Below are 24,496 nucleotides of genomic sequence, written 5' to 3' on the forward strand. Positions count from 1 at the left end.
GATCCGCGCGGTGCATTGATGTTGTTAGTGCCAGGGGCAAGTGCTGCCCGCTTGTGTTGGTGACGGGGGGTTGACGGTGCCCACAACTCTTACTCTCGTTGCCTTTAACACTTTAAACTCAAACCTTTTAGCGTCTTTAAAGTTTAATTAATACATCCGTCGCACCTTCACAGCCGCCGATGAAGGTCTTTGCATTAGCGCTCATGTCTTCGTTTCGCCAACACGGTACGGCTGAGTCAACAACAACATCAACATCGTCATCATAATCACAGTATCATTGTTGTTTGTTGTTCTTGTTTTAAAATAATCAGTCGTCTGTCTCCGATCATTTGAATGCGCGTTTTAAGTAATCGCAGCGAGCGCGTGGTTACGAAGCTGTTGTATTTTACAGTGCGTCGGTCAATCGTTGTGAAATTCCACATTCCGATGGCGGGAGCGTACTTTAACCTTGACACCTCCATCATCATCAGCGTCAATCACGATGATCAATCAATTTCTTCATGCAGCGTCTGCGTCGATTGTCCCACTGTGCGCTTAAATCACGCGTCATTAAGTCGGCGTGCAGCGTGTTACATTAAACATGTCAATGGAAGCCGGCGAACATTAAGAGATGTTAAGTTTGACCCAATGTAGAGATCACAGTGGGGTGGGTCCTATATGGGCAGTTCAATGCAAATCTTAAGGCCGAGTGATACATTGAGTCAAGCTTCTTCAGTGCAGTACTTGAGGCTGATGTATACACGATGTCACAGTAATCAAGTAGAGGCAGTGTGGTAGCTTTTATCAATTCCAAACGGAAGCAGCGCTTGTGTCGATACAGAAAACCTATTTTTATTTTTATCTTTTTACCAATATAATCAATGTGATCCTCAAATTTGCAGCGTATGCGTCGATTGTCCAACTGTGCGCTTAAATCACGCGTCATTAAGTCGGCGTGCAGTGTGTTACATTAAACATGTAGATGTAACGCCAGGTGGCAGGTGTAGTTAGACTTCGAGAAGGCAACGCGTGCCTTTGATTTACCTGCGCAGGCGAAGCATATAGGTTTGGTGCGGACACTGTCGCCTGAAGGGCTTTTGATGGTCTATGGGCGAGGCTAACAGCGGAGTGGGAGCCAAAGGAGGGGGAGGGGGGAGGGAACGCACCCAAGAGGACGTCGACCCGTGGAGATGGAGCAAACGAAGGGGATGTTGATGGGCTTCGTGTGCGAAAGAGCAAGATTTTAATCTTTCGGTAAAGTCACGTAGGTAGAAAATAAATCACGACGTTTCGGGCGTGACACAAGCGTCCATCATCAGGTGGGCTTTTCCATACCTGTCAACCCCTTTTCCCACCTGATGATGGACGCTTGTGTCGCGCCCGAAACGTCGTGAATTATTTTATTTTCTACCCACGTGACTTTACCGAAAGAACCAAAGAGTATGGATTCCTGCAGTCACGAACACTTCAGAGTTTAATATTTTAATTTAAAGCTTTCATGACTGCAGGGATTCATATTATTGGTTCTTTCGGTAAAGTCACGTAGAAGGGAAATAATACAATAATATAAATATAAAACAATAAAAAACAAATATTCTCACGACGTTTCGACTGCAACACAAGCAATCATCATCAGGTGTGAAATGCACAGCAAGAAAATTTTAACAAAGTTGTGGATTTCACACCTGATGATGATTGCTTGTGTTGCAGTCGAAACGTCGTGAGAATTTTTTTTTATTGTTTTATATTTGTATTATTTTATTATCTCCCTTCAACGTGACTTTACCGAAATAACCAAGAATATAGTTTAATATTTGTTCCGTCGCGAGCCCCGTTGGTCAAAGGATGTGTGATTGTGTGCCTCGCCGGCTCTCGATCAGCAGTGGGATGTGTCAAGCGGGCCCACGAGGTGGCGGTAGTAGTCCAGGAGAAGGAGGAGGAGGATATCTATCGGGTGTGTGTGGAATTGCGTCTCAAAAGTTACTGACGAGATGATAAACCTTCACTTTAAACACATATATATGACCGTACAACCACGGTATGTCCACCTACGAGCGTACGAGCTATTCAGCGTGGCGGTAAACCTACATCACCATCGTCATACCTGTCAATCCCTTATCAGTGCTGCCTTAAACATTTTTACAGACCACTTCAGACCGTATTGGTTCACCCCGTGCCCCTTTAAAATCACAACGTTCATCATACGAAGTCCCATCACAAGGGAGAAACACAAACAAATAGACAACACAAATGTTGATAATTGGGTTTGTACCCTTTTATCTGGCAACAAAACTGACACCTTTTTTACAAGGAGTCATGTTTGCATAGACCACAATACCTGCAGTCAGAATGCAAACAAAAAATCAAAACTCTGATAATGTATGCACTGTCCTTGTAATTGATTGGTCCACACCCGAGACAGCTTTTATTAGAGCCTAGTCTCACATGGTGTTGGACCAGTTGACGCCAAAAGGCGTACAAATGTTGCCCGTATTGAAACGGCTGTACGCCGTATGGACCTGAAAACTCAATTTCCGTGCACGAGAATAACGGGGTTAAACCGTGTGGGTCGACACGATATGCATCCTACTCGACTTACGCCACTTAAACCCAATGCAGCGTGGAGGCTCTCCCAAGCATCGTGTCGGTGTCAGATGCAGATTTCGCACAGTGCCCCCATATGTTTAGGCCACCTAAAAAAACAATAGGATGCTGTATCGGACACGGGTTGTTGTTTGACCATACTTCACCACGCTGGTCAGTGCGGAATATTAAACTAAGGTCGCTGGGTTCATGGGGGCAATGAACCAGAATCAGAATCTCTATCCTGGAGAAATCCGATGAGCTGTGAAGCTCTTTTTTCCCCACAGATGTCTAGGGAGGAGCGGGTCAGAAAGTTACAAAGACAAAAAAAAGCTACAACAACGAACACAAACCTCAAACCCCCGTAGACCACAAACACAACGTTTATTAAACCTGCTTACAGAATGCTTATGCATGCTTAGTATACGTTACTACAATAATTATATACACCAAGGTTTTTTCGGTAAAATTTTACTGTATCAATTTAGCTGTGACGGTCCCACCTGAAGACGGAGACTTGTGTTGCCTCCGAAACGTCGTGATTTAATTGATTTATTTTCATGTATTTTTATTTTATTATTTTTTACCTACGTGACTTTACCGAAAAAACCTAAACGTATGAATGCTTGCAGTCACGAAAGCTTCAAATCTTGAATAGATATAGCAACTTATAAACCATGACAATTCAAAGAGATGATAACATTGTTTAATCAGGCCACGTTGCTACAGCAATAACTGGCGTGAAAGCGCGTTTATGAACCTGCTTGCACGTGAAGTACCTTAGTCGTGACGAACACAAATAAATCGCACACTCTATAGGAAACGCCATGTGTGAAACGTTGACTTAGGTTGTCATTCTAAATAGCAATCGGTAAAACGAGGAGAATCAATCGCTGGTGCTTTAGCCAAAGGCCCACGCGCAGTAAAGGGCCACTATTAAACCATGCGATCCATGCAAAAAGACACTAAAACACAACTGTTCTTAACAATCCCGCGTATGTATTCCAAAAGTATTATGGTTAGCGGTGGTAAAATTGTACCATAGACCGGCGTGCTTTGAGGTTTGCCTCATCTGTAAAACTGCCCTGCTCCGGGTCTGTCGTTGCGGGTCCCCGTATTGTGACCAGGGCCGCAAGTCGCCCACGTAACTTTGTCGTCAAAGAGTCAAATGAAGGTTGTGACCACCTGTAAGATCGACTGGACGGGTGGGACCGTGTTTGGAAGGCTGCACTGTCAAATGCTGGTAGCGAGTCTCAGAAACTGTACCACCCGACTGCAACTCTTAAGAGGACACGCTAAGGTCGAGGTCATTCGTGAACTTTGCTTTCAGAAACCAGAAGCATTAACAGCATTTACATTTTGACAAGATAGATCTTAGTGGCCGCAATTGCGCACAACTAAAAATATGATTCCGTGGCGTTTCAATCACAATCGTCATCATAAGCCGTGATCATTCCACTTCTGGATGTGGATGAAAGTCTTCCCAAGCTGTTGCCATCTCTCGTGGTCTTTGCGATGCAACCGGCCTGCATGCAGGGCCATCACTTGAGTTGATTTCATTGCTCCATGTCCAGGGGGGCGCTTCCTCTTGGCAGTCTGTGTTCCCGAAACTTGAAAACACCGATCGTTCAAATCATATCCCCAACATTTTGGGTCAATAGAAGTGCAATTAAAATAGTGTCTCCCAGCGATTGTGGTTACATTTTAGAAACATTATTTTCTTAAAGAAAACAACAACAAAAGCTGGAAAGTGCACAAAGGAGTGGGTGTGTGGAGAGATTCATGCTTTGAATTACATTACGGGGACGGAAACATTAACACACCGAGATAACCATCTGAGGCATATGGCATCTAACAATTAAGAAAAGTTAGCGGGCAATGTGCCTTGCGCACGATACACGACTTTGAATGAAATGAACGGAGGAGTGAATGCATTCATTTACAAACAGCTATTACAATTAAAACGCCTCCCGGCAACTTCGCCTTACATCGGCACACAGCTTCATGACGATGAAGGCCTTAATGTCAATGACGATGATTATGACGGCGATGTTGCAAATTATGGTGATGTTGCAAACCATGATGTTGATGTTTGAAATTGTTCGGTTTGATGATGGTTGGTGGCGCGGTTGTAAATGATGACGCAAATGAATTTGGTGATGCTGGGTTGTGATGGATGTAAACAATTTTGATTCTGATGTAAACTGTTTTTTTGCCGATGGTGATGATGCAAACTCTGATAGTGTTGATTATGCAAATGATGCAGATGAAGATAACGACGATAAGGATGCAGGCCAGAGGTCGCAACCGGGTACCCGATAACCGTACCCTACCCGATACCCGGCTACCCGTACCCGGCCTGATACGGGTACCCATTTGCGACCCTGGTGCGGCCGGGTACGGGTAGACCGTGAGTCACTGGTGAGTAACTGTTTGTCACTCATTTCCCAACGTCTTGTCTCTTCTCACAATTCAAGTTCCTAGAATCAACCCACCCGCGCCTGCAACATGGCTTCATCCCAGAGGTCGCAATCAGGTACCCGATACCCATACCCGGCCGGGTACGGTACGGGTACGGCCGGGAACGGGTACCCGTTTGCGACCCTGGTGCGGCCGGGTACGGGTAAGGAATCAAAACCCGTTTGCGACCTCTGATGCAGGCACAGGTGCAATGGCAGTGCATGGCAGGGCCTTAGGGTGGAGGAGGGAGAGCGTCGTGGGGGTAATGCACAGCTGTGAGAGGGGCAGTCTCTGGGGGACTGTTTTGATTCGGCATTAGCTCCATGGGGGGTCTCGGGGGGGCTTTCGAATAAAGAGTTGAAAGCCTTCACATCCGGCCATTACCATAATCTGAGGTTATTGGGGGGGGGGAGGGGGGGTTTTGGCGGTGGTGTTGGGGGTGGTGGTGGTTTCATCAGAAAACTAAAGGAATTTTGCCACCACGTTTCGGCGGTGTAGCTGTGCCACGGATTGTCATTTTTATTTGTTCGTTTGGCGAAAACTAAAATTCGAAAGTGTTTTGCAAAAACGAGATTAAATATCGAGGCTTAATTCATTTAACGCATCTTAAGCCGACTCCGTTGTGCATCGAGCCAAAGTTTTGTACTTGGGATTGTAAATCAGAAATGAATATTTAATTAGTACAAACTTTGGGAGCTCGAAGGGGTTTTTCTTGCCGCAAACTTCGGGTCATATGTGGGTTTGTGTGCACGAATTCGTGCCAGTGAGTGAGTGTGTGCGCGTGCATATACTTGTGTGTGTTTGTATGTGGAAGTGGTCGGTTGCCCGGCAACGTTGTTAGCTGGACAAACCAACTTGTTGAGCACGCTGCGAAAACTTGTTCCGAACGATTTGTCGATTATGCGCAACTCCATTCGCCGCCGCTTCCACGCACCCGCCACCATTGTCCGCCGCCACGCCTCGTGCGTCGCCATGGCAGCCGGCGGCCCAACGCTGCCGCCGTGGCAACCGGGCAGCCCGGGCAAGGGATTGTGGGGGTTGAACTCTGACCTTACGACCTTGTGGTTTCATCCTGTGACGTTTCTGCCACCCCACACACCCCACACACCCCACACCCCTTGGCTAGGCAGTGCAGTTTTATCACTCTGGTTGGGATCTAGATGAACTCCTTGAAAAAAAAAGAATTGCTTTTGTGTCTTGCGAGAAATGTTGTTTGACGGATGCTGCAGCGGCAGCATGCGTGCAATTGTTTACTGTCGAACTTTAGTGCACTTTGGTTGCGAACTGTTATTGTTACTAGATCATATCTGGTGATTCTGCCAATTTGCAGTGGTGCCCAATTGCAAATATCAAACAAAAACTTTGACGTATGTGGTAAGTGTTGTTATTAGGTGTTTTCGTGTGTGAAAGTACCATTGCAAGCTACGTTGGCAAACTTTATCATAACTTTGATGGTATAAGGTAACCAATTGGTGATCTATGTCCTCATCTAAATTTGATGAAATATCACCCAGGAAACATTTTATTTGGCCCTTCGATGAACTATTTGAAGTTACACGTCGACGCAATGTGCAATGCTCTAAACTCACGATTCAATAAAGCAGTCACCCATTGTGAGACTTAGCCTTAATAATCAGTGACTAAGTTTATTGCTTAATAACCATTAATCATCCAGGTGCTACACTGCGCCGGTCCTGCCTTCTAAAGTCGCACCAGTTGTGGGAATTGCGCAATTAACTTTCCTCACATTGTCAACCGCGAGTTGACGTGCCATCACCATCTTAGTCAACAACCCACAACGCGGGCCCAAGTTTTAAGCTCCGTCATTTAGCCCAGCTGAGACCCCGTCACCGTCGTAGGTGCACGATAAGGCGATTTGCCGGGTTGGTTCGTTGGTCGTTTTGCTCGAGCTGACCAAGGTGCGACTCGTGAGAGATCCACAACCGTGTAGCGACGGCCAGATTGGGGGAAGGGCAGAGCCGATCGCGTCCCCCATTACATGCCGGGCACATCCACAGCTCCTGCCGCCGCCCGTTGTCCTCGTGTCCTTGATTGATGCTCCGAGTGTCAAACAGCGGCTCTGGGAATAAATAAAAAGAAAGCCGGGGTCGTGGAGACAATGAGTTGAGCGGCATTTGAACTTCAAACATTTACCCCCTCGCACGCCACCCCCCACCCCCCACAACATCTACACACCCACCCAGCCCGACCCATCGACCGACTGACCCACCCATCCACCCACCCACACACGCATCGACCGACTGACCCACCCACCCGCCCACCCCTTCCTCGTACCCATGGACAGCAAAAAGGGTTTGAAAGGCATTTGTCCAAAGAATTTGCCATCTTTGAAGAAGCACATCTGATTTTGCGATTGGTGGTGCGTATCCTCCTGACTTATTCTGAAAGCCTTTTGTGTGGGAATATTCATTCACTTTTAAATGTTGTGGCCGTGGTATTTTTCGTGGATGCTTGTCGCGTTCTGTTATAAACATCGGCGCTATCTCAATATATGCGCACAGCCGCCCTTCTCTGGAGCTTTGTTGTTTGTGAGTAGCTGAACGTAAGGAGAATTGATGTTCCCATGTTTCCACGCTATTTTCAAATTACATTGCGTGCTGATGAAATCGGGTTTCTCACGAAGAGCGATTGAATTTATTCCGGCTTCGCTGCACTTTTTCGTGGCACACCAACCTTAACTGCAGGTGGTGGGCCCAAAATTGTGTTTAAGTTTCGCTTTGAAATTCAATTCAAGAAACGCTCTGTGCCGCAGCATCGTCAATCTCACTCAAGTTAAACGTAAGCGCCATGTTGGCACAAAAAAAGACCCAGTACACCTCACCACAGCTGTCGTTAACATCTTTTTTTTTATTGGAAGAAGTGTTGTCCAACTTGTTTGCCTACTGTATGGTTTCTGTTATACAGCAGTGTTAATGTGGGCGTTGATGAGTTATTTTTGGTTTCATAAACCATGATAAATCTGCTGCTGAATAAAGGTCTCGCCAAGGAATTGCCTTCTGTCGCCGTCCTGTGATGCAACCTTTTTTGGGGTGCCACGGTGGCGAGATGTTAACTACCTCGCCTGTTGTGCAGGAGGTCGTGGGTTCGATCCCGACCCTGACGCCTGTATATTTGGAGTTTGCGTGTCTCCCCGTAGTCGCGTGGATTCATCTCCGGGTCGTCCGGTTTTTCCTCCACATTTAGAAACATGCATTTCGAGTATTTGGCTACAATATATTCCTACTTGATAAGCCACTTTGTTGAGTGATCATTTGTGGCCAGGTCACTTCTGAAAAAGAGCTATATAGCCGAGTGGGCCTTACCTGGTAAAATAAAAATAGTTTAGCTTCATAGTTGAGTTTATTTGTAAGTCTCATTATTTGCGCTTAACAAAGGAAACTTTAGCAGACAAATTGGGAGTCCTATGGAGGTTCACTCTTCCCAAAATAGCATGAAGAAGTTGTCACACTAGCTCCAGTTAAGTGTACACCTGGAGCCCTTCTTTAAAGCCACTGCTGGATGAGGGATCATGGGGCTAATTTAACCTTACTTCACCACTCTGGTTAGTGTGGGCTGGGGAAGGTGGGGATCATAAACATTAGAGCATAGAAGTGCGTACAGCGAGCAATGGATTTGGCTGCACTGCCCTCTGTTGACAACATAACTAGTTACATACCAAGACCGCATTATTGCAATGAAGACCAATTGCAGTGCATTTGCAAGTTGAAATGTTACGTGGATTGCTTGTTATGTTATGAACACTTTAAATCATAAAGGGACCAAAACACTGCACTGACACCACCGAAAATCGCAAGCCAATTATTGAATGCACAATCCAGCATTAGTTGCCGTATAGTACAGTACTAAACTAGGACTGCCATTCGGGGGACGTTTTTGTGCAGCTTGGAGACACCGCTAACAACAAGTCCGCATTGCCATTACTTTGCACACTGAGACATTTTTGAACTTTTGGGAGCGCAGATTTTTTTTCCCTTAATTTTTTAAGCCACCTAAAATAAATGTACCATCGTAAGCATTGTACAGGTCTCACCGGCGCTGACTGTGCGTGTGTATGTATGTCGAACTTCTGTCGCACCGTACGTAGCCAACCGTGCTAATCGGAGGTGCCGTGTATGTGCGCACACCATGTGTCCATGCAGGTGGTGTGGCGGTGCGCCAGGCCACGCGCAAGCTGTCCGCGCGGCCCACGCTTGGCAAGGCAGAGCAGCCGAACCCCATGAAGAAGCCGCAAGCGTTGCCCGAGAGGAACGCGGCGGCGGTGGCGGCGGCGGCTGCGACAGTGGCGGCGGCGAAGGTATCGGCGCCGGCGAGGACGGAGGTCAGGAGCGGCCCCCGGCCCGCTGGTGGCACGGCGGGTACGCGCTCCGAGAGCTCGCTGACCCGTACGCTGGGCCGACTTGCCATCACCAAGACCACGCAGGCGACGCGGTATGATTTCCGGCCACGGCTAATGCCGGTGTCGAACGGTATCTGAACCAGTCCAGGGCTCGCCCGCCATTCACCGACCCGCATTGGTCCCGCGCCTCTAATTACCGCGGTTTGCTCTGTGTGGTGCGAATGAAGTTCAACGTGCATACACACATGACCAGTGTAGTGCAGTATGGTCAAACATCCCCCACGTCCTGTATAGCAGACACATGAGGGATCTCCATGTAAGTTCTGCTGGATGACTTTTGGCACGTAGTTCCCCGATTCAGATGTCGGTGAAAGTTCACTTTTGGTAAAGATGTGCCCATGTCTCCATCACCAGCAAATGTGGCAATTCACCGCAGCACGCTGGTTCGATTGTGAACTCGAGGTATGAATCCAACCCACATTTTCGTCATCTCCGTAACTCAACACAAGCCATTGGGCAGCGCTCACCTCTGTTTGCGATCCTGAGGTCGTCATGGGAAATTCCACATTCCCCATGGCACTGGGATGGCAATCTGTAGGTAAGTCAACTCACCACAAAATGGCACTCGTTTTGTTGATCCTGGATAGATTATGAGCTAGGCCACCCTCCCAACAGGGATTTGAACTCCTGACCTTTAGGTTTCGAGTATGTCGCTCAACCACAGCGCCCTCTGGCCAGCATGCACACGCCATGGACTATTTTAATACCTCTGACCGGCCAGTTTGGTAAACTTGAGTTTAAGTCACCTATAAGTGTGAGCAAGTAACGGAAGTGCCGTGTGTGCAGACCTGCCTATAAAAAAAATCATTTAAAATCCTCCTCCTAAAAGCGATTTAGTATTCCAGTGGTAACTCTTTCAGATGCACTTTTTACAGTCGATTATTTCGGTGCCAGCTCTAAATCTTTTGCTCCGATTTCTGGGCGCTGCCCACTTCGTCCAGCGGTAGTCGTAGTTTAGTGTGCGACGCGCAGAGCGTTTACCGCAAATGCGCGCGTGTGTGTGTGTGAGTGAGTGCGTGAGAGTGGGGAATGGAAGTGTGGTGGCGGTTAGCGTGCCGCACTTCGAACCCGGCGACCCGAGTTCCATTCCCGCTCACGGCCAACACCAGTGACGATTCTCAGAAACGGTCCTGGGCCTCCCCTAGGTCGCCTCAGCCTAAAATGAGTACCTGGTGCAGTGTGTAAACATCGCCACAGGGGAGACAAAGGCGGCCGGACGTGGTGCTGGCAACCCACCCCATCCTGTGGCCTGCACTTGCCCCAACAGTCCGTTGAGACTGTATGGAGGATCTTTGTCTTTGTGCGTGAGAGGGAGAGTGAGAGCAAGAGTGTGTGTGTGTGTGCGCGCAAGAAAAAGGGGAGGTAGAATTCCTCATTTCCTAGTGTCTGGCCTCCCCGGTGGTCAGTTTAATAAACCGAGGCATTGTTGTGGTGCCTGATGAATGGATTACTTACAGAAGCCCTGTCAGCCTGCGACAGTGTAGGGATGAATGTGAAGATATATCGGGGAGGAGCCGGGGGGGGGGGGTGTGTGAGCCGCACGGGGGGGGGGGGGGGTGGAGGAGCCAAGGCATTGTTAGGCCACTGTAGAAAATCTGTGCTGTGGGAGCTGTGGAGGTGGTGGGAGAGGTGGGGAGTGGGGAGGGGGGGATAAAGAAGAGGGGGGTGGATGCTTGATGAACATCATGTCGAGATGCCAGCAGAAAGTCCTGCAACTGTGGCATCTTCATGCGCTCATTGTTTTGTCGTCGCGCACCGACCGCGACTGAAGGTTTTCCCTTGCGGTGCAGAATAATGATTTTACTCTCTTTAACGGTATCCTGCCCCCAGTGACCTGACGAATTTTTTTATGATTCGGGAATCACGATTCGAAAAAAAAATTAATATCTTACCAATATTGTTTTTGGTGAACCTGCAGCTGCGTTTGGCAGTGGTGCACAAGCGCAAATAATATAACTTAACACGAGTCAAATAAAACTGTCTTAAAAGTATATTATTGCAGAGGTTTTGGGCAGTGAGCCCTTCTTCACAGCACTTCGGGAGGCCTCTCCGTGCCATGCGTTGGCGTTGCTTCTTGTTTTGTTCTGCCTCGTGTTGTGCAGTTTTGTTCTAAGTGTAACATTTGGTGGACTGTTTTGCATACAGTTTGCATGAATCACAAGTGATAGGTTCTCACACGACTCGATTGCATCATCGATTCACACACACAGTTACAAACCGAGGTAGGCGTCAGTGCATAAAAAACATTTTAATAGGTGCAATAATTTCGTCATTCCATGCCTTGTACATCGGTAACTTCCTAAAATAAAATGGATATTTAAAAGTATGAAACTAAACACTTGATAAAAAATTTAACAAATTACTTTTATAACAACAGTAATAATTGAATTAAAAGAATAATGCACAATATACAACAAAGACGGTCACTGCATCGCGCGCTTTCAAAATGCGCTTCTGCGGCCGTCTGGAACGCTCTTCCTTCCGATATTAGGAAGCCGCTGGAGCTATGCACTTTTACATCTAGATTCAAAACGAATTCCTTTAGAACTCTTTTTAATGTTTAGTTTGTTGTCCTTCCCCCAAACCTCCAATTAGCACAGTTTACTACGTACGGTGCGAAAGAAGTTCAACATACATACAACAATGTTAAATTCAATCAAATTTACTCTAACATACATTTGCTCAGTCAAATAACTTTTTTTTTACCTAACGAGCTATTTCACCTGACCCACTGACCGTGCCGCTTAGAGCCGTGACCCACTGCCTGGTGAACTGTACTGTGATCGCCATGTGGCCGTCAGCAGCACCAGGCCCTTCTCCACGTCGTCGCATCGGCGCGACGGTGCCGCGGGGGGCGGCGGGGGTGGCGGCGGGAAGATCGAGACGCTGGAGGACGTGGCGCGCCTCATCCGAGACGGGCACTGCAAGAACATCGTGCTCATGGCTGGCGCCGGCTTGAGCACCGCCAGCGGAATCCCCGACTTCCGGTGCGCGGGGAAGGATCGTCGTTTTGGCTCGTCGCGGTTTTTTTCATGAATCGTGACGCTTCTGGATGGGGGAAATGATTTTTGAGTATCGGTTCGTCCGATTTAGTTGACCGTATGCTTATTTCGCGATTGATTTTTATCTTGCATTGTTTGTACGGATTTTTTTTATTGCGTTAGCTTTACGGTAAGATTAGCGTACGAGTTACATTCTGAATAAGCAATTCTGAAAACCACGATTAGGTACATGTTTCCTTGAGTGTAAAAAAGCAATTAAAATTCGTTTTCAAATTTTTTTTTTGTTCTTATATTCAATGCTACTTCATTGAAAGAATAGCTTTACATGCATAACTTTGTGTTAATCGTGTGTTTTGGCCAAACACAATTGGTCGTGTTATTCGCCGCGCGCTTACTCTCCACTAAATCCCACGTGTACAGTGCCCGGACAGAGGCTATTCACCTCGCCACGCCACGCGCAACACTGGCTTTACACTTCTCCTGGCTTAGCCGCAATCACCGGCCATGACGGGGAAAGTTTTTCATTTTATTATTTAGCCTTCCACCGTTTCTCCCTTTAACCACCACCCCCGCCCCCAACCACCGCACACACATCGCTCCTTCTCGTCCCTTCATATGCAGATGCAGCTCGCCCACCGTTCTGAATGCAAAATGCACCAGGGCAAGCCGTTTAACGGATTATTTAATTAGGCCCCAAACGCAGGGGATTTTTGGGCCGGTGTCTAAATAGCCGGGCGTTGCACAAAGGCCCGGCGGGGGCAGGCAGCGAGGGTGTTTATTACCGGAGTGTTTGCGCTGGTGCCGTTTGTCATTGGGCTGCTGCAAAAGGGGTTCACCGGGGGCCGTCGTGTTGGGGGGGGGGGTAGAGCGAGGATCGGGGTTGGTGCCTGGGCACCCCCTTTCACTTTTCCCTTGCACACACCGCCCCCCCCCCCACTCCTCCCGTGTGCCGCCTTTTCTTTGGGTCGCTTTTTTTTTGCTCGCTCGCTCCGACTCTAAGGGAGAGTACGCGGCCCGTCGCGGCTTGGGCAAATAGCAACAGCTTCGCGACAGAGTATCCAACGAGCGATGGAGCCGGCCGTGTGTGTGCGTGGGGGTCCTGTTAAGTGAGCAGTAATTTTCGTTTGTGCGTGCGTGCGCGCTTTTGCGTGGTCGTGTGAATCTCGAGACGGATACATTTGCGGTGGCTTAAAATATTTAAGCAACCCCTCCTCTGCCCTCCCCACCCCCCACTGCCCCCCCCCCCGCTGCCCCCCCCCCCCACTCATGAACTCCCATCTCCTTGGACAGGTCCTCACCAACTTAAAGGCTCGCGAAGGGGCCAGATGATAAGTGGCCGTGTTACAATGTGACGTGTGCCACTTTTTCAGCGACCCAGCCGCAGTCACTTAGTTTTTACATCATTTGAGTTTGCATTTAATAGGTGCTACATCACGGTTTAGTTAAATTATAATTATACAATCCAAGAAACGTTCTCATAAGTCTCAGTAGTTTTATTCAGGATGTTCCTATGTTGAGATGTACGGCCTTGTTGGTTAATGAAGTAGTATGTAATCGGGGCAAAACCCACACTTATTAATAATGCCCGATCCAGGAAAGCCTTGAGGTTTTTTTTTTTACTTGCAAGAGGATCCTGCAGCGGGATATTTGGCCAATGGGATATGTTTGGCATGTGGGGAAGCAACCTGGAGAACGCAGAATAAAAGCCCATGTGTATGCGAGGAAAACGCTCGCGCCTCCGCACAGATAAGTTCAATCCACAGATGGAACCAGCACATTGAATTATCTGTGGACTGAACTTCATGGCTGCACTGCCATTTCTTGGCCACCTCACAGTCCACTTCTCATACAAAGTGGCAATTTGCCGATCGTCTATGCCCTACACAAACACAGACAACTTACATTGTAACTGGTCCATAAGAGGATTTTTTTTGGGTTAGATCGTGTAAATATAAATGTGTCGTTAAACCCGCCAACACCCGACACGGCCAATTAGTAAGGTTTGTTACGTAAACAGAATAAGCCAATTTGTTACTAGTACAGCACACCGGTGTGTTGGAGAGTAAACCCACAACATTTACAATTCGAGTACGACATTTCGCCAGTAATTACAACCAGCATCATCAGGCGACAGTCCAATTTATATTTACGTGATCTAACCCAAAATAAAACCCCTCTTATGGATAATATTGATCGCGAAAGCCTACGTGTTAAACAAATGTAACTGGTATTGCCACAATATGCCAATGCTGGAAAATGACCTGCACAGCACTCAGTTGGGATGACACGTAACAGCAACATCACCCCTTCCTCCCCCCACTACAGCGACTTGGCAGGGGGGGGGGCCCTTATGAAAATATTTCTCGAGACTTGGTGAAGCTTTTCCTTGTAAACAAAATGAACGAGAAGAATAATAGTAGAAAACAATGCTATTCCCCCCCCTCTCTCTTCCCGCGTCTATTAAAACTTTTTATTTTGCCAGGTAAGGCCCACTCACCTATGTAGCTCTTTTTCAGAAGCAACCTGGCCACATATGATAGCTCAACGAAGTGGCTTATCAAGAGGAGATGTATCGCAGCTAAATACTCGAAAACACACGTTTCTAAATGTGGCGGGAAAAACTGGAGGGCACGGAGAAAAATCCACGTGACTACGGGGAGAACATGCAAAACTCCAAATAAACAAGCGTCAGGGTCGGGATCGAACCCACGACCTCCTGAATACCAGGCGAGGTAATTAACATCCCGCCGCCCGTCTGTGCGTAGGACGCCAGGCACGGGGCTCTACGACAACCTGCAGCGCTACCAGCTGCCCTTCCCTGAGGCCGTGTTCGACCTCGACTTCTTTGCCGTCGACCCGAAGCCCTTCTTCACTCTGGCGCAGGAGCTGTACCCCGGCAACTGCCGCCCCAACGAGGCGCACTACTTTGCGCGCCTGTTGCACGAGCGCCGGCTGCTCCTGCGCCTCTACACGCAGAACATCGACGGCCTGGAGAGACGTGAGGGAGCCGCGGTTTCATTGGGGGGTGCTCGATGGGCGTGCAACTATGCGTTGATTTTTAGGTCTGATCGCCCCGATATCCCGATTGTGCCAGAGGTTGGCATGTCCTGTCATCTTGGCAACTGTTAAGAAAACCCAGTGGGCTTGGGTAGAACAATTCGCAAGAAGGCACGTTGGCCGAAGGTCGATACTGGTGATAGCGGCCTCTAAAATGAGGGAATGCGCCTGCCAGCACGTCAACTGTGGAGATTGAGCGATGAATTCAGCTCGTGTGCACTGCTAGATCGATCGCTGCGTCGCGAGACAGTGAGGGACGGCAGCGATTTGTGGCAAGGTCTTCATGCCGCAGTGGATAAGACCATGGCCGACGATAATGACGGCATCTCTCTGTATTTCCACGCAAACTCCTTTCGTCCTCACAGCAGCTTTTGGCTAGGCCATCGAATAAAGACAGTCACCGCATCACGTGCTTTCAGATGCGCTTCTGCGGTCATCTGGAAGACTCTACCTTCCGACATTAGCAAGCCACTGGACCTATGTACTTTTAAATCTAGATTGAAAATTAATTTCTTTAGAACTGCTTTTCATGTTTTGTTTGTCGTCCTCCTCCGATTAGCACAGTTGGCTACGTACGTTTGCACCGTACGTAGCCAACCATGCTAATCGGAGGCGAGAAAGAAGTTTAACATACATGCGTAAGGTTCGAAAGAAGTTCAACGTACACACACACACACGTGTGCTGCGGTGCGATAGTGGCGGGACTGCCGCCGGACATGCTGGTGGAGGCGCACGGGACGTTCGCCAGCGCCACCTGCACGCAGTGCCGCAAGCCGCAGCCGGGAGACCAAGTGCGGGTAGGAACTCCAACCGCTGTCATCGCCTCCGACGTGTGTCCTCGTCCGTTTACGTACAAGGGAAATAGGCACCTTATTTGAGTTTGATGTTTCCGTAACGTAATTGTAATTGCACAACAAGCGGTCTAAAAAAAATCTTCCCAAGTCGACGTGTTCTACGGGATAATCCTACAAATTGCTTTTACTGCAATTGGATCGTGTACATGGATGATCAAATTGTGCATATAAGAATCGGTTAATTCTTAATATATGCAAATCGTATGCAAACCGCACCTACGGTTAGCATGGTTGGCTACGTACGGTGCGAAAGAAGTTCAGCATACAGACAGACATACAAATCGTATGCCTAGCAGTACTTCATAAAACAAGGCAACAACAACATAAATGGGAAAAGAGACGGCGAGAAATGAATTGAATTGTGACCCCGAACAAGCGATATTAATCGATATCTTTGGTTTTTTCGGTAAAGTCATGTAGGTAAGAAAAGGAAAATAAATTAAATCACTGTATCAAGGTAATTTTGTTGTGACGGTTCCACCTGAAGACGGAGGCTTGTGTTGCCTCTGAAACGTCGTGATTTAATTTATTTTCCTTTTCTTACCCCACGTGACTTTACCGAAAAAACCAAAGAGTATGGACCCTTGCACTCACGCAAACTTCAAATCTAGAATTAATCGATATCGCCGAGAGGGTGACTCGTAACATGCCGAGTAGCAAGCAGGTCTACGATCGCAAGGCTGTGCTGCTCTAATTCACTGCTCAATAGATGGCGTTCTTATTATCATCTTGAACAAATAGCGGCACAAGTAAAGAGAGCCTTGAAGCCGGTGCAAGACAGGAGCAGGTGGTCTCGTTTGGAGTGGTGAGGCATTGGGGAGCGCACTGCGCTTGTGGACTCCGCAAACCGTCTTTGATTCTCGGCCATGGCTAAAAACAGTGGCAAGCGATACCCGAACCAGTCCTGGGGCATCACCTTCACCAGCGTGGTGAAGTATGGACGAAACAATCCCACGACCCACATGGCATGGGGAGGCTTTCATCCACCAGCGGATTGACGAAGGCTGTGTACATACAAAAAAATTGCCCAGATCTTAACTCGCTCGCTTGATGTACAGGAGGTCGTGGGTTCAATCTCGACCTTGACGCCTGTATATTTGGAGTTTGCATGTCTCCCCGTGGTCCCGTGGATTTGTCCCCGGGTCCTCCGGTTTTTCCTCCACGTTTAGAAACATGCTTTTAGAGTATTTGGCTTCTAACACGTTCCTTCGGAGTAGGCAGGTAGGAACTTGGTTGGACAGCGCTGCAGCGCATTCGTGCGATCTGTGTCACGCGGCGCAAGCTGCTTGGGGCGGCGCGTCACGTGGTGCTGAGCCTGCCCGAAGCGCTCTATAAAATACAAATCGAGGGCGTGGCTATGCACGACAGACAGAAAGACAAATAATCCTTGGTGGGCAGTGTGGAACTGTTGTTCCTACCTGTATAAATTTCCACATGATGAGCTATCATTTATGGCTAGGTTGCTTCTGAAAAGAGCTGCATAGCTCAGCGGGCCTTATTTGATCAAATAAAGATGTAGTTTAGTTTATACATTTTTCTTTGATGTGCATTGCTTACGTTTGACCGTGCATCTACACGATATTATTTCACTTCTGTATATTTTTTTACTTCTCTCCCAGCGCACCGTCATGAGCGGCAAGATCCCCCACTGCGGCGCGTGTTCCGCCGTCGTCAAGCCCGACATCGTGTTTTTTGGCGAGGACCTTCCCAGGCGCTTCTACGCCTACGACCAGGACTTCTCCATGGCCGACCTGCTCATCGTCATCGGCACCTCGCTGGAGGTGAAGTCGTCGTCTTCGGCGGTCGCGGTCGTTGGCCCGCTTCGCACCGATCCCGCCGAGTCGCCGTGTCGCTCGCGAATTACTTCACGCTTGCACGGCACTGTCGGCGCAGCGTCACCAAAGTGAGCCATTTGTCATGCAGCAAACTCGGGAGAGAGGAGGGGACCCTGTGACGTACGTAGCCAACCGTGCTCATCAGATGTGGGCTATACGATTTGGGAGGGCCATTGCTCACTTTGCAAACTTGTCATTGTGCAAATGAGCAAGGCGAGGTGCGTGCTAAGAATTCCACCAAGAGGTAGGAAGAAGAACACATGGATGAGAGAGAGAGACCTCTGGTAAAAGAGCTTCGTTTGAGGGGCTTTACGCGGCGGGGTCGTTGAGTTTGGCTGTCGGGACTTGGGAAGGGGAAAGGATTTTGCTTTAGGGTGCTGCCAGGAGGCACCCTTTAGGAAGTGAGCTCACATGGGGGGGGGAATGGGGGTCAGGAGAAGACCCCCAGGGAGTTGGCAGCAAAGGGGTGCAACGCTGCTATGTGCCATCTTGGTGTGTGCTGCTCCTCGCCTGACTTCCTGTTGGTGGTAGTGGTAGTGTCAGCGTTTCGCTCATTGCGCTACGAACCTGGCAACCCGAGTTCGATTGCCGCTCATGGCCAACACCAGTGACGAATATCTGAAGCAGTCCAGGGCCTCCCCTAGGTCGACTCAGCCTAAATTGAGTACCCAGTGCGATGCGTATAAACTTTGCCACTAGGGTGACAAAGCGGCCAGGCGTGGTGCTGGCAACCCACCCCCTCGTGTGCCATTCCGGCCTTCGTAGGCACCCGCTAACAGCACTGGCCCCAACCGTCCGTTCAGGCTACACGGGGGGGGATCTTTGCCTTGCGGCGTGCGCAGGTGATGCCGTTCGCGGGTCTGGTCAGCGCGGTGCGGCCCGGTGTGCCGCGGCTGCTGCTGAACCGCGAGGCGGTGGGCCTCTTCCGCCGCGCCGCCTCTTCCCCGACGGACGTGGCGCACTTGGACGACGTGGTGGCTGGCGTGCGGCGACTCACAAACCTCCTGGGCTGGGACGCCGAGCTGGATCGTCTCATCGCCACCGAGAGCAAACGTGTGAGTTTACAACGACGGCAACAGCAATGATGATGTCGTGGTTGAAGGTGAATGCGCAGCAATGCAGTTTGTTGCTCATGGCCACTGCCGGCAGAAAAGTCTCCACGACAGGGAGATCTCTGCAGAGCCCCTTGATAAGGTTAGTTCATATATTATTGGTTCTTTCGGTAAAGTCACGTAGAAGGGAAATAAAAAATAAAAAAAATAAAAAAATAAACAATATTTCCCTTCTACGTGACTTTACCAAAAGAGCCAAGAATATGAATCCCTGCAGTCACGAAAGCTTTAAATAAAAAAAAGGTTAGTTAAGCCTACTCTTTTAAGATAGCCACACATTCCCAGACTCACTTTCAGGAACGTCCTATACAATTATAGTGTTTTGGCCAATTGGCTTTGAATGAGTGTTTTGCTTTGTTCAGAATGAAACCTTAGAACCCAGATAAGCCAACAGAGCATACGTGGGCATAACACTCAAAGGTCCACATAGACACGTTCATGAACCCACTTGCTGTACTGCAATGGCCACCTCGCGTGAAACATTAGCAGAATTTTGAAGTATCGCAAATCTGTGATCCGCCAACCCTTGCCTCCAAAGTGATGGTTCACAGTGGTATGCCACCATGGGCAGCTAACATGCGCGAGATTTGTCGTCGATGCCATTGTGGTCGAATGGGTCTTTCGGGATTTAACAGTAGCCACAAGGTTTATACTCCAAGACCCATGGGCCGTCTCTGACCTATTTCATCTTGTACTTGGCCCAAAATCTGTAAAAGAAAAGTTCTAAGTTACCGTTGCCCTCCCGCAGGTTACACACGGACAAAGCGAGAGCACAAACGCACCTCCGATTAGCGCGGTTGGCAATGTCCGGTGTGAAAGAAGTTCAACGTGCATACATACCAACGTCTTTCCATACGGATGGAATTCTCCAAAAACCCCTTTCGCAGTCGGTGCTCCCGCAAAAATCATCCATCCTCTGAGCCCTTTATTCAGCTCCCTTTATGTTTCTGCAGTGGAGCAACGGCCGCATACAGCGTCTCTCTGCAGGCCGTCCGCTCGGATGACACTGAAACGCGTGGGGTTTTCTGTGCGCAAGCACGGCGAGGCTTATCAAAGATGCTTAAAATATATTTCCCGTGCAAGTGTGTGTGCGCGCGTGTGTGTCTTTGAAGTGGTGGGGAGCGGTGGTGTAGTGGTCAGTGCGCTGCGCTATGAACCTGGTGACTCAAGTTCGATTGCCGCTCACGGCCAACACCGGTGATGATTATCTGAACCTGGTCATGGGGCCTCCCCTAGGTCGACTCAACTTCAAATGAGTACCTGGTGCGGTGTGTAAACCACCACTAGGGAGACAAAGGCAGCCGGGCGTGGTGTTGGCCACCCACCCCCTCATGTGCCGTGCCGGTCTTCATAGGTGTTCGCTAACAGCACTTGCCCCAACAATCTGGTCAGGCTATACGGAGGATCTTTGTCTTTGCTAGTTTGAAATGCAACGCCGTTGTTTCATTAGTATCGTCAATTATCTGACATGATCGTTCGCTGTAAAACATAATAACAATGCTCGCCTTGATGAAAGCTCGACGTGCGACAATCCGTCGATTGTTGAACTTAAGGTACGCGCATTGAGTTGGCCAGGTAAGCGCTGTGTTTTTAATTTATATTAATTGCATACCCCAATCCGATGACCAAATCATCAGATCTCGACAATTGAGCATGGGTTGAGCTTGGATGGGCAACCACCATGCATGCCAGGTTGTCAACAACGGCATCTGCGGGATTTTGCTACAATGCGGGCAGCAGAGGGCAGTGCACCAAATGCATTGCTATATTTGCTTCTATACTGTCTTTTCGATTTAAAGCTTTCGAGACTGCAGGGATTAATCTTCTTGGTTCTTTTGGTAAAGTCACGTAGAAGGGAAATAATAAAATAAAAATAAAACATTCAGACGCTGTCTTCCCGACAGACCTGTTCTTCACCTGAGGATGGCTGCTTGCGTTGTGGCCGAAACGTCGTGAGAATTATTTTATTATGTTTTATTATTATTTTATTATTTCCCTTCTACGTGACTTTACCGAAAGAACCAAGAAGATCTATACTGTCTGTCACCATCAATGGTGCCCTGCCTTCATCAACACGCACCGACCAGCGTGGTGAAGAATGGTTAAATTTGACCCCCCCCCCCCATGACCCACACAGCATGGGCGGGTGGGGGGGGTGCTTTATCCAGCAATGGATTGACAAAGGGCTGTACGTGTACTTGAAGAAGTGATACGATCAGCTCCGCAGAATTGAAGGGGCGTGAGTTGACCCCAACTTTCTTGCTTTCGTGAGCCACGTGTTGCCAACCTCTGCGCCACGTGGGACAAAATGTCATTGATTCACGCCAATCCTCACGCTTGTGTTTTATCTCCCAAGTTGGACAAGGAGCTGGCCAAGGAGAACGACGGTCCAGCCGACAGCGGGAAAGCGGGCACCAAGAACGGGCCCGGCAAGAAGCCCTCCGGCGACGGCTCGGCGGGCAGAAGGGGCCTCCACACGGCGAGCCGCGTGGCCCCCGCAGCCGCGGCGTCGGCGAAACCGTGGGCTGGCGTGATGGTGGCGCGCGCAAACGCGCGCCGGCAGATCGCGCCGCCTCGCGCCATCGACGCGGCGTCTTCGGAGAGCGACAGCGATAGCAGCGGCGACGACGCCTCTTCTGATTCGTCGTCCGGAGCCAGTCTCTGAATGGTGGACGCGATCCGATTTAATTTGAAGTGGCATGGCCCTCCCCCCCACCAACAACAAATAACCATCGCTGAAGCACTACCGGGTACTCGCCAAAGAAAGGGTGACAAAGATTGGGTGCCACTTGGTGTCGAGAAATCATCTAGCGTTTGCATTAATGTTGCTCATGCTTGTTTTCCAGCCTTCGTGTACTTTTCTCTGTGATGAATTTCTCACAATTAGAACTGCTTTATTGTGGGGCACTGATTTGTGAAACATTGCACGTATCTATTTAAAAGCACAGTTGTGCCATTATTAAGGTTGTTGCTGCTGCAGCAGCAATTTTATGCAATCAATGACGGTTTAAGCAAATGTGAAAATTATGAAAATAGCAAATTGGAATAATAGATAGGTAATTTTTTTAACTTTAACGTTGCTGTGAATTTAAATTTCGATAGAGTTCTGCACTGTACAAATTCGCTTATGCAAAATGTATAGCATGACATTTGTGGATTACCACAGTGAATGGAGTTTTAGGACAAGTCTTGAAAAACAACTTGAAGATTTATTTTTATTATGACAGTAATAATAATCTTTACCAAGCAGATGCCCATCGGAATCGCACCACCGTATCTTAATTTCGATTTTGCTTGGCTCGCGTAACAGGGGCGCCATGGTGGTGAGATGTTAACTTACCTCGCCTGATATACAGGAGGTCGATGGGTTTGATCCCGACCCTGATGCCTGTATATTTGGAGCTTGCATGTTCTCCCCATAGTCATGTGGATTTTTCTCGCGGACCTCTGGTTTTTCCCTCCACATTTAGAAACATGCGTTCAGAGTATTTGGGCAGCTATAAATTTCCAATCGATAAGCCACTTGATCGAGTTATCATTTGTGGCCAGGTCACTTCTGACAAAAAGTTATTATAGCTCAGCAGGCCTTACCTGGTAAATTAAAAACCAGTTTAAAAACTAGTTTAGAAACTAGTTGATACCCAATGACGGTTGCTTGTGTTTCAATCGAAACGTCGTACTCCATTATTTAATTTATTTTCTTTCTACGTGACTTTACCGAAAGAAGCAAAGAGTAACTCCTGCAGTCACGAAAGCTTCAAATCAAGTTTGAACTAGTTTATAGTTTAACTTTAGTTCTTTTTCGAATGCCATCACACGATGTTCACGCGACGGTTTACCTTGTCAGCATGACGGGTGTGTGCACGGCCCTGCCCGTTCTCCGCAGGTCTCTGACTTGTGCGCGAGCGCCTCATTGAATCGCGAGCACTGCTTGGCAGATTTGAATTCACACATGGCAGTGCTGCTGCTTCAGCTGCTGCTGCTGTTGATTCTGGCAAGACGCCCTGATCACGTTCGTTCCAGGATACGAGCATCGCACAAAGGATATCGTTGCGCACTTCCCAAGCCACGGAGTGAACTCAGGGGAGTTTGTCAAGGCAAAAAACTGGCAACTGGTGTTATCCACTCGCCAGGCTATATCGACATTAAAACAAATTTGTTTCAGGGCGAGGGTGTTTGACTTGTTTACCTTGTGGGCTATGCCACTTTTTATAAAGCCACGAACTTACGTCGGAACTCTTGGTTGAACGACAGCAGGCACATTGCCAGCTGGTGCGGTAAGGGTAGACTCTGTTGAAGTCATTGCGGTTTCATCGTTGGGTGTATAAAATGTAAAAAAGAACAAAAATATTTTTAGAACAGTATTACACATAAATGATGAGTTTTATCATATTGGTTTATTACGCATTATATTATGCTCTCCGTATACATGGCAGTATTCAAAACATACAACCTGGGATTCATTTTGAAAGTGATAATAACAATAAAACTTATTTTATTCCGGTAACACGATTGTAAATCCATTGTGCTGCGTCGTGCAAATAAAGCAATATATATTTTTTCCAAATGGCCGCGTACACAATACAGTTCTAAATCCAATTATAGCGAGTTTTTTTTTATTAAATTACCTTTGCCTGTAACAAAGAGAAGCTCTTCATTGTGTTAAGCAGCGACGGCAAGGCCCTGGCACCCCCCCCCCCCCCCGCTTTAACCCCGGGCGGTGCGCTGGCTTTGTGCTGCTCCGTTAGAATATAATTGATTCCTTCCCCTTTTCAGGAGCCGTTAGCGGTGACGTGTTTTGACTCTCGCGACGGGCCCCGAGACCGCCCGAGGCTCAATGGGGAGAGCGGCAAACACTCATTAAAAGGGATTTTCGGGCTGTCCCTTAAACCGGTCATCCGCCGTTTAAGTGTCTTCACCCCCTCCCCTCCATCTCGCATGTCCCCTTCACAGCTCAAGAGGCCGATGCCCCCGGGTTGGGACGGCTCATATGGCAGGGGATGGGGTGGAGGCGGGCGCGTGTACTCGCCGTCGTCGCTATTGCCCCAAGTTTTCGGTGCGCCCCCCCCCCAACCCACCCACGCACGCCCCACCACCACCCACCCCAACATAAAAAAGCCATCAAAACAAACCGGGTGTAGTTGAATTGCCGGCGAGTGGGTGGCTTGCCCCTAATTCTGAAATGACAAAGCGAAGT

The 24,496-nt window shown here is 48.5% G+C and overlaps 1 protein-coding gene across 2 annotated transcripts; it reads left to right on the forward strand.

The window, feature by feature from the left end:
- On the forward strand, positions 1 to 23,863 carry SIRT3 (sirtuin 3). Of its 2 annotated transcripts, none has more exons than XM_078597060.1 (8): positions 1 to 225; positions 9,183 to 9,471; positions 12,241 to 12,426; positions 15,207 to 15,439; positions 16,195 to 16,295; positions 17,972 to 18,133; positions 19,030 to 19,242; positions 21,656 to 23,863. In XM_078597060.1, the coding sequence occupies exons 1-8, from the start codon at positions 180 to 182 to the stop codon at positions 21,962 to 21,964; spliced, it is 1,539 nt and encodes a 512-aa protein (XP_078453186.1). In that variant the 5' UTR covers positions 1 to 179; the 3' UTR covers positions 21,965 to 23,863. The 2 variants fall into 2 exon arrangements, with proteins under 2 accessions (XP_078453186.1, XP_078453187.1); XM_078597061.1 differs by having other exon boundaries at positions 12,244 to 12,426.
- The last annotated feature ends 633 nt before the right edge of the window (positions 23,864 to 24,496 follow it).

Source organism: Lampetra planeri, chromosome 8, assembly GCF_965212315.1.
Source record: "Lampetra planeri chromosome 8, kcLamPlan1.2.h2, whole genome shotgun sequence".
Taxonomy (NCBI): Eukaryota; Metazoa; Chordata; class Hyperoartia; order Petromyzontiformes; family Petromyzontidae; genus Lampetra; species Lampetra planeri.